This window comes from Ambystoma mexicanum, chromosome 7p (genome assembly GCF_040938575.1).
Source record: "Ambystoma mexicanum isolate Mex_15411 chromosome 7p, UKY_AmexF1_1, whole genome shotgun sequence".
In the NCBI taxonomy this organism is placed as follows: Eukaryota; Metazoa; Chordata; class Amphibia; order Caudata; family Ambystomatidae; genus Ambystoma; species Ambystoma mexicanum.
Genome location: NC_090939.1, coordinates 105,931,308 through 105,945,113, shown reverse-complemented (window position 1 = coordinate 105,945,113; position 13,806 = coordinate 105,931,308). Strand labels below are relative to the sequence as shown.

Below are 13,806 nucleotides of genomic sequence, written 5' to 3'. Positions count from 1 at the left end.
ATAGCGACATGTGGGATTCTCACTTAGCTCTGCTTCCCTCGGTCTGGGGGACAGAGAACAGAGCCAAGAGCCCTCCTTCCTTCCCTTAGTTTTGATGAAAATACATCAATACATGGGCTTCTTCAAAATGTTGACAGTCAATATACTGAAAGAAGACATGCAGCAATGAGAAATACATCCTGAATAGGTAAGGAGCTAAAAAGAGACCTACAGAAATTCTTATGATAAATCTTGCATTATCAGACACTTAAAATTGTAAAATCTGGTCCTACTCACATGCATGGCCTAGTTTGTGTCCTTTTTACCCACCATGAAAAAATGAAACAGCACTCTTACCTTGAGGGCTACACATGCATCGTTTGGCTTCATTAGTGCATGTTTCTTAAACTCTGGGACCTTCCGCTAGTTAGCAGTGTACCATTCATGACAGTGATGTAAGCTAGATGAATAGGTTTTTCTGAAAGATTTATGCAAATCACAGGCACTGGATTCACAGCTGCACAAAATAACGAATTAACATTTCCGTGTTGTTCCATTAGGATACATGTGATCACGCTGAAAAGAATTTTGAATACGAAAATGTCAATTTTTTTTTCTTTCACCGCAAGTGTTTGCCAGGGAGAGACTCCCCTCACAACTCCCCCTCCTATACTCCCCTTACCTTATTTAATACCCCAACTCACCCCCGATAAATACTTCCAGTGAAATGCGGAATAAAAGAATCAACATTTTTGTATTCAGAATTTGCGGATTCTGTATTTTGGTATGATACCGTTCCATTACAAACCAGCTGTAATAACAGTGGCTGTAGATCCCAACAGCTTTCCACAAGAACCCTACTGAAACAATTGGCTGCAGTGTGCCCCACTTAGAAACTCACACCTAACTAAGGATCGCGCTTCCAGGGTTTGACTTCTCCATTTTACAAATGTGGGCTTACCAAACACAGTGATGATCCAATCTGCTCACACAAGCACTACAAATCCGGCAGTGGCCAGCACGGGCCGGCTTAACCAGTTTACAGATTGTACACCAGTCTTTCTCTGCAACACCGGGATTCTCAGACAATAGTCTGGCACAGCCAACCGCGTCATTGTCAGCTGCATGCTTACCATCACTACCAGATAAGGATTTGTGAAACCCGTTGGACCGCACTGTCCTTCGGCTTGCAGATTCAGGGGAGCCTTTAGTAGGTGACCGGACAATTTCTGCCTTACTGCAGAGGTAGCCAGGATCCTTCTTGGCTTGAGTGAGGGCTCCAAGCATTAGCAGCACTCCACAGGTGATGATGAACACTTGACTGAGTCCCACATGACCTCTTGGGACCACTTCTTGCAGGAAGGTATAGTACATGTAGCCCAGGGAGAATAGCCCTAGGCTTAGAAAGAACAGGGTCCGTCCTTTATTCCTGTGGGTGAGGTAATAGTACCAGAGCACCACCACAGGAAGTGATGTTAGGATGATGATTGTCAATAGATAGTGCAAAGCTGCAACATGGAGAAAGGCAGGAAGAAGAACCAGAGGAGGGACAAGGCTGATATCGATTTTTCGCGCCCCGCTAATCCAGGGAATACGGAAACGGTCCAATATGGTTTCAAAGGTCCTTTGAAGGGTCTCTGGTTTAAGAGGCTTGCAGGTTATCCACCTTAGAAAAGAAAAATGTAAATTAATCACAGGAGTGAGAAAAGGCACTTATACATTCTCAAATACTATTGCAGTGATTTTAGCACAACATTAAGTCAATTAGTGTTTTGCCTTTACTCGTCACCTTTTCGTTTTGAGCGCATTTTTCATTTCAGCGACATTTTGTTTAGTTTTATTTTCTTGATCGCCTTGTTAGGAAAATGTTTTTGAACATTCAACTTGACTTTCAGATGACAATGCATGCTAGGTCCCCATGCCTCAATCCATTAAGTTATATGTGGTTTTAATAGTTGCATCTCCCATTGATGAGGCTAATTGTGATATTGATAGATTGTGTCCTATGAGGGTTATGGTCTAGGGCTAGTCATGTGCTGCGATTGTGGTGCTGTATTACTAATGTGGCACCTAAGTAGATTTTAATTGAAACCTTTTTATAATTTTTTTCAGTTTGCATGCACATTGTACGACAGTCCACTCGTGCAGTGAATTGCACATTCTTGAATGCCCCTACAGACCACCAGTCTGTTTTGTCTTGAAGATATTTTCTCAAACCCTCAATTCAAACCACAAAATGTATGGAATGGATGCATTGGAGAAGAGTAGTGTATGTTGAAAATTCTCTGTAAATGTAGGTCCAAGCTAGTACCTTAAAATAAAACCATCCCGTGCAATCTTACACACTGAACACTCTAGTGGTTAAGAAAACAGCAAGAGTAACTGAACGGGAAGATGACTGAGCCAAAGATGACATGGCTTGGACAAGATTGAGTGATGGATACCAGTTGCCTGCCAATGGAAAGGACCTCAAAAATAGTGAATCAGGTGGCAAAGGATGTTTTCCACGTGGGTTGATGAGTATATGATGCAGTGCTACTACCCCTGAAGATCTTGAGCCGGTGGGTGGCCCTGTCCTCAATTCCACCATCATGTGGCCTGATTATATTCTTGGACATGGTGGAGTAGCGGTCCTTGATAGAGGGCCTGCAGCAGCCTCCCCACATTTTTCAGAGCATCGGCTCCTCTTCCAAGATGGCGGACACAAGGTCCGCATTGATGAATGTGCTTTTGCTTCAACCCTTCTGCCCAACTTCATACTATCCGACTGGCTGACTCCTGGATATGGAGTGCAATTGGTGGGGAGCCAGCAGGCAAAGACGGCCCCCGTTAAAGACCCAGGATAAGGACATCACCCCTTTCTGGCCTGTCCGGCATGGAGGTTCCTGCCCTGCCACCAGCCATCTTACCTCTAATGCTGGATGTGAATTGCAGTCGGCACAGCATCTGCCTCTGACACGCGTCTGGATGTATCCCTGCTAACACCCTCTTCCTGCCCAATGCGGCTGGTGCTGTCCTCCACCTTAAGGAGGCGAGTCTCTAATGGTATTCGCGTTTTCTGGCTCACCGCTCCAGCGTCACCATGGTTCTTTGCAGCCCCACTTGACTGCCCTGCTCATGGCACCCGGCAGGCGGTGAAATAGAGTTGCCCTGGCGGCTGATTGCCCAATACTTGGTGAGACCATGCCCTTATGCTACCACCTAACTATTGTGCCCCCTTGATTGTCTATATGTCTGAATTAACCCCCGCACCATCCAATGAGGCTTTACCAGGATGTTTCTCTGTACTACCGAACTGACTTTCTCCAGTCCTGTGCTGTGTTAAACCTACCTTTCACCACTGGATTGACATTCAATGAATCCCACCTGCAGCCCCTGCTGTTCAATTTTCTTGGGTATCGAGTCATTGCTTTGCCTGACAGAGCCTCCACTCAAACTAACTCTGTATACTGGATGCAGCCCGTCTCATCACAAGGCGTGGCTTAACCAGAATATGCTACTAAGACCTACTTGTAACCTGCTTATGCGATCTTGCTCTTTTAAAGCATGGAATGTTACATTTTACTTCTTGTACCCTCAATTTATTACATTTGGCTACACGCCCACACCCTTGGGTATCACGGCGTAAATTACATATATCTTCGTTAGCAAGTTGAGGTTAGAAACATCTTTGTTGATAGTTGGGAAACATATCTTAGTTATCATGACAGGTTACATACATTTTAGTACGGCAGTATGGCAGATATATAATCTGATGAACGCCATAGCAATGCTCTTCGACATTCCAGCCTTGCGCTGTGTTGTACCTGTCCACTTGCACTTATGTTGGCTTATGTTCCATTCACCTTCCTTCCCTCCTCGCCATAGCTCCCTTCTCTTCCACAACTTCCTGCGACTTCCTCCTCCCCCTCATTTCATGTTACAGCACTTGCACGGTCCAAATGTCTCAAGCCCTAGTAGCAATGTTTCATTTTGTTATCATCCCCGTTCCTCCCGGACTCACACTCCCCGCCTCCTCCTATCCTGTGCATTCTCTTGTTCAGCACTTGCACGAACCGAATGTCTCAAAAGCCTAGTAGGATCGTTTCTATATTGTTTATTATTTCTGTATTGTTTTTCTTCATCCCTTCCTCCACCCCACCCCACTCACTTAGCCCCCCCCACTCCCTTGTCTTGACGCGCCTTCAAAAACATTTATGCTGTATAGCCGCATTACAAATAACCAATGAATAAAAATAAATACTGTGGGCCCGAAGCAATGGTGCTAACTTTGAAGTTGCAGTTAAGCAATGTAGCAGCAACCGATAGGCAGCAGATGGGCACTGAATCTATCCTGCCTGATGGCTCGTGGTGGTGGAAGCCTTGTTGAGAGATCTCTGCTAGAGGGGTTCCCTTTGTAGAAGTAGCAGGTTAATGGGTGATGGTCGGAGATATGCTCCATTTGCGGTGAAATGTGTTATGGACAAGGCAATCCAAGTTCCCCCGGTTCCAGTAGCGGCAATGGGGAGTCCTTTTTTAGATTCATCAAATGTAGGCGGTTGAATAAGGTTTTAAAAGCTTTCCAGAATCCAAAGTGACCTGGAGACTGGGTATCTGAAATGGTACAGCTTTTCAAGCAGATGCTGGGTCTGTGGAGTTTGGACTGTATAAACAAGCAACTAACAGCCTGAAGGGCCCAGTTTGCAATCAATAGTGCCTTGGAGGAGACCTGGTCAATAGGTAATCAATTAATATAATTTGGGGTGGTGAGATGTGGTCAGTCCCAGGAGTTCAGATGGAAAATATTTCTGCTCCGCTGGGTACATGTTGGACCTTACAGTGGAGGTATTTCATGAGCTTCTACCCAACAACCCTTAACATTGTTGCGGAAAGAGGATCAGTGTCATGGCTTCTTCAAGTAGATGATGGAAACTCAAGAAAGAGAAATACATCTCAGAACCTTCAGTGGGTAATGGAGACAGCCATCATGATAATTTGAGGAGGATAAGAATAGAGGTGGATGTACATTGGTGTGGAAAACGACAAGCAAGAAGAGGAAGGCTTCGGGGGGAGGGATGGGGTTCAGTGGCGCAAAAGGTGAGAGGGCACACGGGTAGGTGACGGAGAGTGGGTGGTAGCAACAAGACAGTTGAAGGTGACTGGACTGAATTGATCGCTCCATGATGCGCCCGAGAGCACTGCATACCTTCTACTTGACTGTTAAGTTGGATAAGACTGGTCCGCTGAAGACCCAGATGCTGTACCTGGAGTGGGCATCTGTGGTAAGGAGATGTCAAAACATGGAGTTGCTGTGAAGTGCAGGTCTAACTTGGATGCTATGCACTTTTCCTTTTGAAAGAACAACCAATCCTTCTATGAAGCCATTTTTTTTCTCCAATGTGGTGGTAAACTACAAGGAACGTGTGGTCAGAAAAGGAAACCCAAGCACCAGGAGGTAATCACCGTAGGGGGACAAACCTAGAGCATGTCAGGAGTGCTCTGAACAGGACTGGGGAATATCACTTGCTGGTGGAGGACAGTAATCTGAGGAGAAATTTGGCAGCATGAAAGAAGAAAGCCTGGAAGCACTGGCGTAAAATGTAGATGAGAAAACAAGCACAGGAAAATCAAAGAGGGAGAAAGCGGGAATATGTAATATGAGGAGCTAGGAATGAGACCCCGACAGAGGGAATTTATTAAAATAAAAAGGGGGTTTGAAAATGCCTCTGTCCCTGCACCAAGAGGTGTTTCCCTACCTAAAACCAAAACTAAGGGTTTACCAATGTCAGAATGTCCGTGTCAAAGGTCCTATTCTGGCCCTCACGTTCTAACAAAATTAAAGGTGAAAAGGGCAATGTATTTGGCCTTTAGTAATGTGCAAATGTACAAAAAGGAAATGCGTAAGTAACAGCAACAAAAAAGTTACAGAAAGATATACTACCTTGCTCCAGAGGGTGATTCCCTGCCCCTAGATTTCTACACACTTTTATATTCCAGAATATCAGTTCCTTAAATTTCTCTTAATCTACAACACAACGGGTACATAAAACAAGTTTGCTGTTATTCTTTATTTGTTAGGATACCATATGTACTCTGCCAAGATGTCTCTCCTCTTCAATAAGTTGCTAGTGTATTTGGCTAGTCCTGATGTATTCTTATCAGGACTCCCGTGGGTACTTTCTATTATACACTGTTCAACTTGACGATGTTTGGTATGCTTTCCTAACGGGGCTTTCCTTATATGCACACACTTGTAACATGCATTCGCCTGGTATACTCTCCTGTCAGGACTATTCTCATGTGGGGTCTGTGCACACACAAACTCAACATTCTCTTATACTTGTTTTGTTCTCTATTGAATCTGCCTGGTATACTATCCTGGCAGGGCTTCTCTCACAGGTGCACTGCATACACTCACAAACTTTATGCTTATTCGGCTTGACCTTTTTTCAAGATAATCATTTACTCGTTCTTCATGCATCTCAGTTAGGATTATTCTGTTTTGACAGTGCTGCCTATACGCCCTTGTGTCCCTGCTTCCCTTGTGTGTACTCACTGGTTCTTGTTGGCGTATATTGGTTCTTCTGCTGAAAACCTGCAGCCGCTTCGCTCTCTTGCTGTTTCAGCTTTTCAGTTTCCACATGTGTCGCGGCTCCTGTTCGACTATTCCGTGTCTTCTCAGGCTTATATGAAGTAGAGGTTGCTTCCTAGTATTGGCGAACGCTCAGAAGCCTTGCATCTGCTTTTGGCGTCTGCTGGAGGGATTTGGAGACTGGTGCTTTTTGGTTTTTGACCACTGCATCTGGAAGCTGTTCAGCTTCAACTCGGAGCATTCAATTCCTTCTTACGTTTCATTGAGCAAATAAAACATCTTTTCTAAATAACAAATTTCCTCTCTCCTGATCTCATACGCACGCATCAATCCCATCTCTCCTTTTTCATTCCAGTCTGCTTCTGCAAACTCTGGCTAGCGCCAAGAGGCAATTCAGTTTGCAGTGTGTGCTATATATTATGGACAATAAAAACTAGCAGGTGATAAATAATTCCATATATAAATAGATGTCTTTTGGTTTTGGAAACTTTTTGGGGCACCACAAAATTGCCAAAACCATTGTTACAGAAGAGAGGGAAAGGGAAGGTGGGTCCTGAACTGACAATATATGGTTGGCATAGCAACTAGCAAAGCCACAGCATGAAAATTCCAAATCACTAAAGTTTTTTTCCAAACTCCTCCACCGTACTACCCAATGCGGAGTTCCCCCAACAATATTTGCTCCAATCAGCAGTCGGGTGCCGGGCTTTCCATTTCCCAGCAGTGCCAGGATTTGGAAAGGTTACGATATTGGGCTATTGCGCACACAAATGGCCAACTTCAATCCAATTTGGGCAGGACATTTCAGATGTGTGCAGGTTTTGGGCTAATTCAACAGCCAACTTGTTCTTTTAGTCCTCACAAGACTTCATCTCTACCCACAAACACCACGTCCACTCTTTCTCCACCCGCCCACTCTAACCCCATTATGTGCGCCAGCTGGGTTTTGTTTGGGCTATTTTTGACAAGTCCTCCTGAAGATGCTTTGTTCTCCATGTTTTCTGCCCCCAACCAACTACTACCCACCGAAATCCAACCAACCCACCCCTCCATCCATCCAGTCATCCCCACCCCCTCCCCTTCCTCCACCCTCACTCACCCTATACTCCCCCTCCCCTCCCTCACTCACCCTCCCCTTCCTCCCTCACTCACCCTCCCCTCCCTCCCTCCCTCCCTCACCCTCCCCTCCCTCCCTCACTCTCCCCTCCCTCACTCACCCTACCCTCCCCTCCCCTCCCCCACTCACTCTATCCTCCCTCACTCACCCTACCCTCCCCCACTCACTCTACCCTCCCTCACTCTACCCTCCCTCACGCTACCCACTCCCCCACCCACCGTTGCCCCCACCCACCGTTGCCCCCACCCACCGTTGCCCCCACTCTACCCCCAAATGCCATTTACTACCCCCACCACCCACCACCACTCAACCCCCCACTCTACCCCATCCACCATAGCCCACTCCCTCTAACCCCACCCACCTCTTTACCACCACCCAAGCTCTCTAGCCCCACCCAAGCTCTAGCCATTCAGCAACCGCTCCCTAGCCCCCTCATCCTTCCTCTCACACACTCCCTTTATTTCTTACCCTCTCACCCTTCCACGCTCATATTTGCTCTTGCTCGTCAAAGACCCCCTCTCTCGATGGCTTCCTCCACTGCTCTATTCCCCTTCACATTCTCATTCTCTTGCACACACCGGTGCAGAACCCTTATTGGATCCTCCTTTGACACGTTGCACTCTTCTCCTTGAACCCTGGTGCCTATGAATGCAAAATGCAAAGAACAGCAGTAAACTGTAGAACTATGGCTTTGCCAATGCTTGTTACTTGCTAGTTGTTTATTACTGGGCATTGGTAGGGTTCAAGGTTTTCCATCAGAGTGTAGATGAAAAAACAAGGGCAAACAGGTAACTCTGCACAGGAATAAATATGCAGTATGCAGGCAGAAACAACAAACAGATGCCCGACTGGAACCTTTGTAGATCAGATAAGCATCAAGCCCGTAATCATTCATCAAAAGAAATGTTGATTCATAGAACTATCAAAATAAGCATTACTAAAAGATAAGATACCAATGCTGGCGAAAAGGAGTTACAGGTAAGTAACTTGTTCCTTCTCCAGCATGGGGTTGTGCATGGATTCACATGCTCATGAAAACGATTAGCCATCAGCACATATACACAACCACGGGAGGTTGCAAGGCTCAACAGAAGCAAAAAAAAACTTTCCACTGGAACACACTAACCCTCAAGAAAACCGGTTCCGTGCCTTGCCGACAAAGGACTCTTCCCTGGAATCCCCGTTGGGTTCACATTTGCCTTATTTCACAGATCACAATCTTCTCAGAAAGCAGGGTTCACTTCCCCTAGCTTTCTTTCAACCATGGCTCAGACTTTCGATTGCACAAAGGATTTGATGTGAGGTTTGTAGGACCACGACGACATCCCACATTGCTCTTTCCTATGGCCTTCTGGTACTTGCAGTTTTCAACACTAAAGGGGCCAGCGAGAGTCCTTCGACTGAGCATTCCGACGGGCACCTGACCACTCTGCAGCTGGCCCTTCTCTGGGCTTTCACAAACGTTTGCATGCACACAAGTTCTTTGTTTCAGGTTCCTGAGTTCATCAAATGTTGCCAATTGCAACCTTGGGCTCAACATATGTCGGTTTGCCATCAGCTTTCTCCGACTCACCGGCTGCGTTGAACCCGTCGGCTGGTCTTGCCTCTGGAGTATGGTTCCACAGTAGCCAGCATGCCTCCTCGCCTGTGCTATCAATGTGGGACGCTCCTGTGTGCCGTTGATATCTGCTCCTCCACACGCAAGCTGTAACTGCCGGTCTTATGATTTCCCTCTCGGAGGCTTCGCAGGTCTGAGTTGAAAAGGGCAAGGGTGGTTCCCCCTTTGTCCTTCCAGGTCTCGCCGCCTTTCTCCTCTGTTTGAACTGACGGTTCGGTGTAGCTGTTTCCTTGTGCGTTCAGCCTTGCTCGATGTGTGCTTTTGTGCTCTGCCTTTTATCCCTGTGGGGAAGTTAAAGGACCATTAGGTGTGCGTGGTTATTGGTGTCCAGACATTTGGTCGAAAAAAAAAAGGTTGACAGGACAAATGGTCGACACCATTTGGTCGAATTTTTTTTTTGTATTTAAATTTTTTATTTATTTTGGGGGGTCCCCCATGATCCCCTTTTTTTCTAAAAACCCCTCAACGAAAACCATATATATATATATATATAAAAAAAAGGGGGTCAGGGGGGACCCCCCAAAATATAAAAAAATAAAATTAAAATACAAAAAAATAAATTCGACCATTTGGCTTTCGACCAAATGGTGTCGACCATTTGTCCCGTCAACCTTTTTTTTTTTTTCGACCAAATGTCTGGTAACTGTGGTTATTATCAATTGCCCGAATCTAAACGACCTGTGTGTTGGGACATGTCAGGTAAACGGCTCTGGTGTTAGTCCATTGTCTGTTACCGTGTAAGAAAGGGTTTGTGTCGGAAAAGGGGGGTAAGAAGAGCTTCTAAATATCATACAAGGTAATGAGATGGGGTAAAAGGTGTTACACGGAAGTAAGGTACCGCGTCTCACCCGGTGTCCCACTTCCACTCTAGAAAGACCACTCGTCCATGTGATCCTCCCCCACTAGTCCACCCCGAGAAACTGGATCCAATAGCGATGGCCGTGTCCTGGCCACCTGGACGACATATCTCCCCAGACTAGGGGGTGAGACATTCAGGTTTCTCACAACTTTTCCAATCGCTTCTTCCTACGAGGAGCTGAGAAAGGGGTTTTTCATGACCAACGGGCCATCCTCCCAAATGTCATCCAGCAGAGGAATGGACACCAGTGTCTTACTGGAGGACTCCACCTCCCTAAATGGAAACCTTCCTTTTTTTGTTCAGGGACCACATTGAACAGTTTGGCAGGCCGTGTAGGCATCACATTTAAAGAGACAATTTAATCTGATGGAGAAGCACTGGAGGGCAAGTCAACATACGGTGGTTCACCATCTCCAGGAATAAGGTAGTCTAAATCATCAGTACCCTGGAACGTAGTCGTGTCCGAGTTGGTATCTATGTCCGTGAACAAAGCCATATACACAATGGAAGGCAGTGGAACTGACAGCTGGCGAAGAGCGGATGGGGCCTAATGAAGGGGCACCAGTTGGGACGGTGAAGGTAAAGGTGGACTCCTAGAAGGACCAGGCAGCGGCGCTGCTGGAGGCAGCCATAGCTGTAGTTCCGAGACAAGTGTGTGGGTGTATAGAGTGGACAGAATGTCCATCGACAAATCCCTGGGTGCAGTGAGCACTGGCACCTGAAGCGAAGGGCTGGTTGGCCAAGCTGGTGGAGCTGGCCGCAGAAAGCGATAAGGCATTGAAAGTATGGGGTCAGGTTCCTCCTGCCCACCTTCTTGGGTAGAGTAGAAACCCTCTGGGGGGCTTGTCTGAAACATTGGATGGATAAATCAATGCAGCCGCAGGAGCTGCCCTAGGAGATCCCACTGCTTTGCTGGTCGGCTTTGGAAGGAAGGGGACAGCTCGAGGCATCTCCCTGTCTTTTCTAGCACCCTTGGAGGAGGTGGTGATCACAGGAGCCTGTAGTAACCTCAACGGAGCAGTCACTGAAACAGACACAGCAGAAGTCGGTCTCCGAGGCAGATCCACCCTGGCTACAGGGGCAAAGACCGTAGTGACTGTAGTCATCAATGGGGTCATCAATGAGATGGCTGTAGTCAGAGCAGTCGAGGAGGACCTAGATGAAAGTGATCTGTGCTTTGTAGAGTGCAAGGACATGCGTTTCGCAGGAAGATCCTTGTCGGTTGCAGAGTGCCTTTTCTCTGACAAAGTGGCTAATATTGCACCCGTCATCGACACAGTGGTCGCAATTGTTGCAGTTGTCCTCGATAAAGAGGAAGAAGGAGCGGGAGATGATTTCACCATTTTCAGTATCTTTCCCAGGTTAAGTGTCCTCAAAGTATGCCGGCCTCTTAGTAGAGGGGGTACGTTCTCTGGGTCTGCCAAACCTAGGTGAGGAATGACTGGGCACGGAGGCAGAGTCAGAGGCCAGGCCACCAACCTCCTATGACGATCTTTCCCAGGTCTTCGAGGAAAAAGGCTGGCAGATGGGACAGCCGTCGGCATTGTGGCCTGGATGTAGGCAGTAAATGCATTTCTGATGCCCATCTTCGACAGATGTTCTTCAGGCTGTACTTTGAGCAGGCTTTTCCTGGAAGCCACCGTCATGTTGCGTTGTGAAGGCCTCAGTCCGAGACTACAGCCGCCCACAGTCTGGAGATCAGATGATGAACTGGATCCTGTGAGAAACCGGTGGGTGTCTCACCCACTTACCCCCAGAGATCTGTCATCCAGGTGGCCAGGACACGGCCATCGCTTTTGGGTCCAGTTCCTGGAGGATCACCAGTGCGGGAGCAACACCTGGGGGAGGGGGTCTTCAGGGAGTGGTAATGAGACTCCAGATGGCGAGATGCAGTATCCCCTTCACTGTAACACCTTTACCCATATCAGATAGGATACATAGGAACTCTCCCCCCCTTTCTAACACAAACATTTTCACACGAACAACTGGCTCTGGGAGAAAACAGACTAACATCTGAGCAGTATACCTGATGTGTCCCAATACAATGGTCAGGTGAGGTGAGGCAATTACCAACCATCACTCACACCCGACTTCCATTAAGCTTCCCCACAGATGAAAAGGTGGAGCACGAAAGCACACGAGGAAACAGCAGTTTTGAGATGGCAGCTGAATGAGAGAAGACAGCAAAACAGTAGGGGATTGCAAGGAGGGGAAATTCGCTTGAACTTTCCGACAAGAAACCGCTACTTTCAAGAGCCCTCGAGATTAGAAAGCGCAAGACCAGGAATCCAGGCTGAAGAATCCTGTACTGTGTGTCGGAGCTACTCGGGGCATTCCCGCATCACAAATCAAGGTGGGAGAGATGCAGCAGCTGCCATGGTACCGTCCTGGGCGCCAAGAGCAAAGCTGCGTCAGTGAAATCAACACAGCTGGCGAGTTGGGGAGACCGATACAAGACCGGTCTGTGTTGAAGCAAGGTTGCAAGCAGCAACATTTTATAGCGAGCGCTGGAATGAACATTGTTGGAACGCGTGTGATAAAAGATGCAAGAAAAGTTCAACTGCTGATGAGTGTTTGAACTTTAAAAACAAGAATCGATACCATTGACAGAGTGGTCCGGCACCACATGGGTACTCAAAGGTCTTTATAAAAAGGTATCCAGCTGAGAAGCGGCCGACAGAAATGAAAGTAAAAATGTTATATTAAAACGAGAACAAAAAATTGTGAATAGAAGTGGTCCTGCGACGGGTCAAGCAAAACCCCACGTACAGTCGAAAGTCTTCAATTTTGATATAGTAAAGAATGTTTGGAAAATTAGATACCTTTGGTCCGAGCCCGGCAGAGGAAGACCAATTGAAAGCTTTGAATTAAAGTGAAGAACTTGTGCTGATGAGTATCCTGAGGAGAAAATAATGTTTGTCACATCAGGCCCTCGGAAATCAGACTTTGAATGGCAGAAGGTCCCGATACTTAGATTTTGAACTGAATCCTCGTGCTAGAAAAGCCACAGTATGTGCTAGGCTCTGGTGTGCCGTCTTGTCACGTGCTGAAAACGTGGGGAAGGGAAGCGAACGGCTCAACTATCCTGCCATATCATTTCTTTAACACTTTTCTTTTATATAACATTATTTCACACACCATTTGTAAGGATTGGCAATAGGTTTATTAGTAGAAGCCCTTTTATTTTGACCAGACTCCACTAGGACTGCGTTATTGTTGGATGGCCTAGCTTGCTCCCATCATTAGATTTAGGATTGGATCAGCGTTTTTCAAACTCAATTGAACTTCAATAAACACCCTTGAACTTTGATCACTTGTGTCAGTGGTCACTGTTGATACCATGCCTTCCTTAGAAACCCCACCTTGCAAGGAGTCCCTGCCACCGGCAGTCACAACAGTGACTAAAGATGGTTATCACCAATATTTCGAGGAGCAAAACACGAGGAATCCCAACACGAAAACATGTGTTAAAAATATGAAGATGGCCTCCAGAGGTGGAGCTATGGAGGACAATTGTCATTGGCTAGGGCACTATGACCCAAAGTGACAGCAACAGACTATAGAAGCAACTAGCAGTTTGACCTTTAAAGCGAAACTGCTTTATTATTACTGAGGATTCCCAGCCTGACAACGACCATATTCATGAGCATGTAAGAACCAAT

The 13,806-nt window shown here is 46.6% G+C and overlaps 1 protein-coding gene across 4 annotated transcripts in view; it reads right to left on the bottom strand.

Annotated features, from left to right (window-relative positions):
* ZDHHC23 (zinc finger DHHC-type palmitoyltransferase 23) overlaps positions 1-13,806 on the bottom strand; it is a 317,223-nt gene that overhangs the window by 98,307 nt on the left and 205,110 nt on the right. For all 4 annotated transcript variants that reach the window (XM_069635888.1, XM_069635890.1, XM_069635889.1 and 1 more), the window contains one exon: positions 941-1,645. In XM_069635888.1, coding sequence (XP_069491989.1) covers positions 941-1,645 — 705 coding nt within the window. The remainder of the gene's footprint in view (positions 1-940; positions 1,646-13,806) is intronic.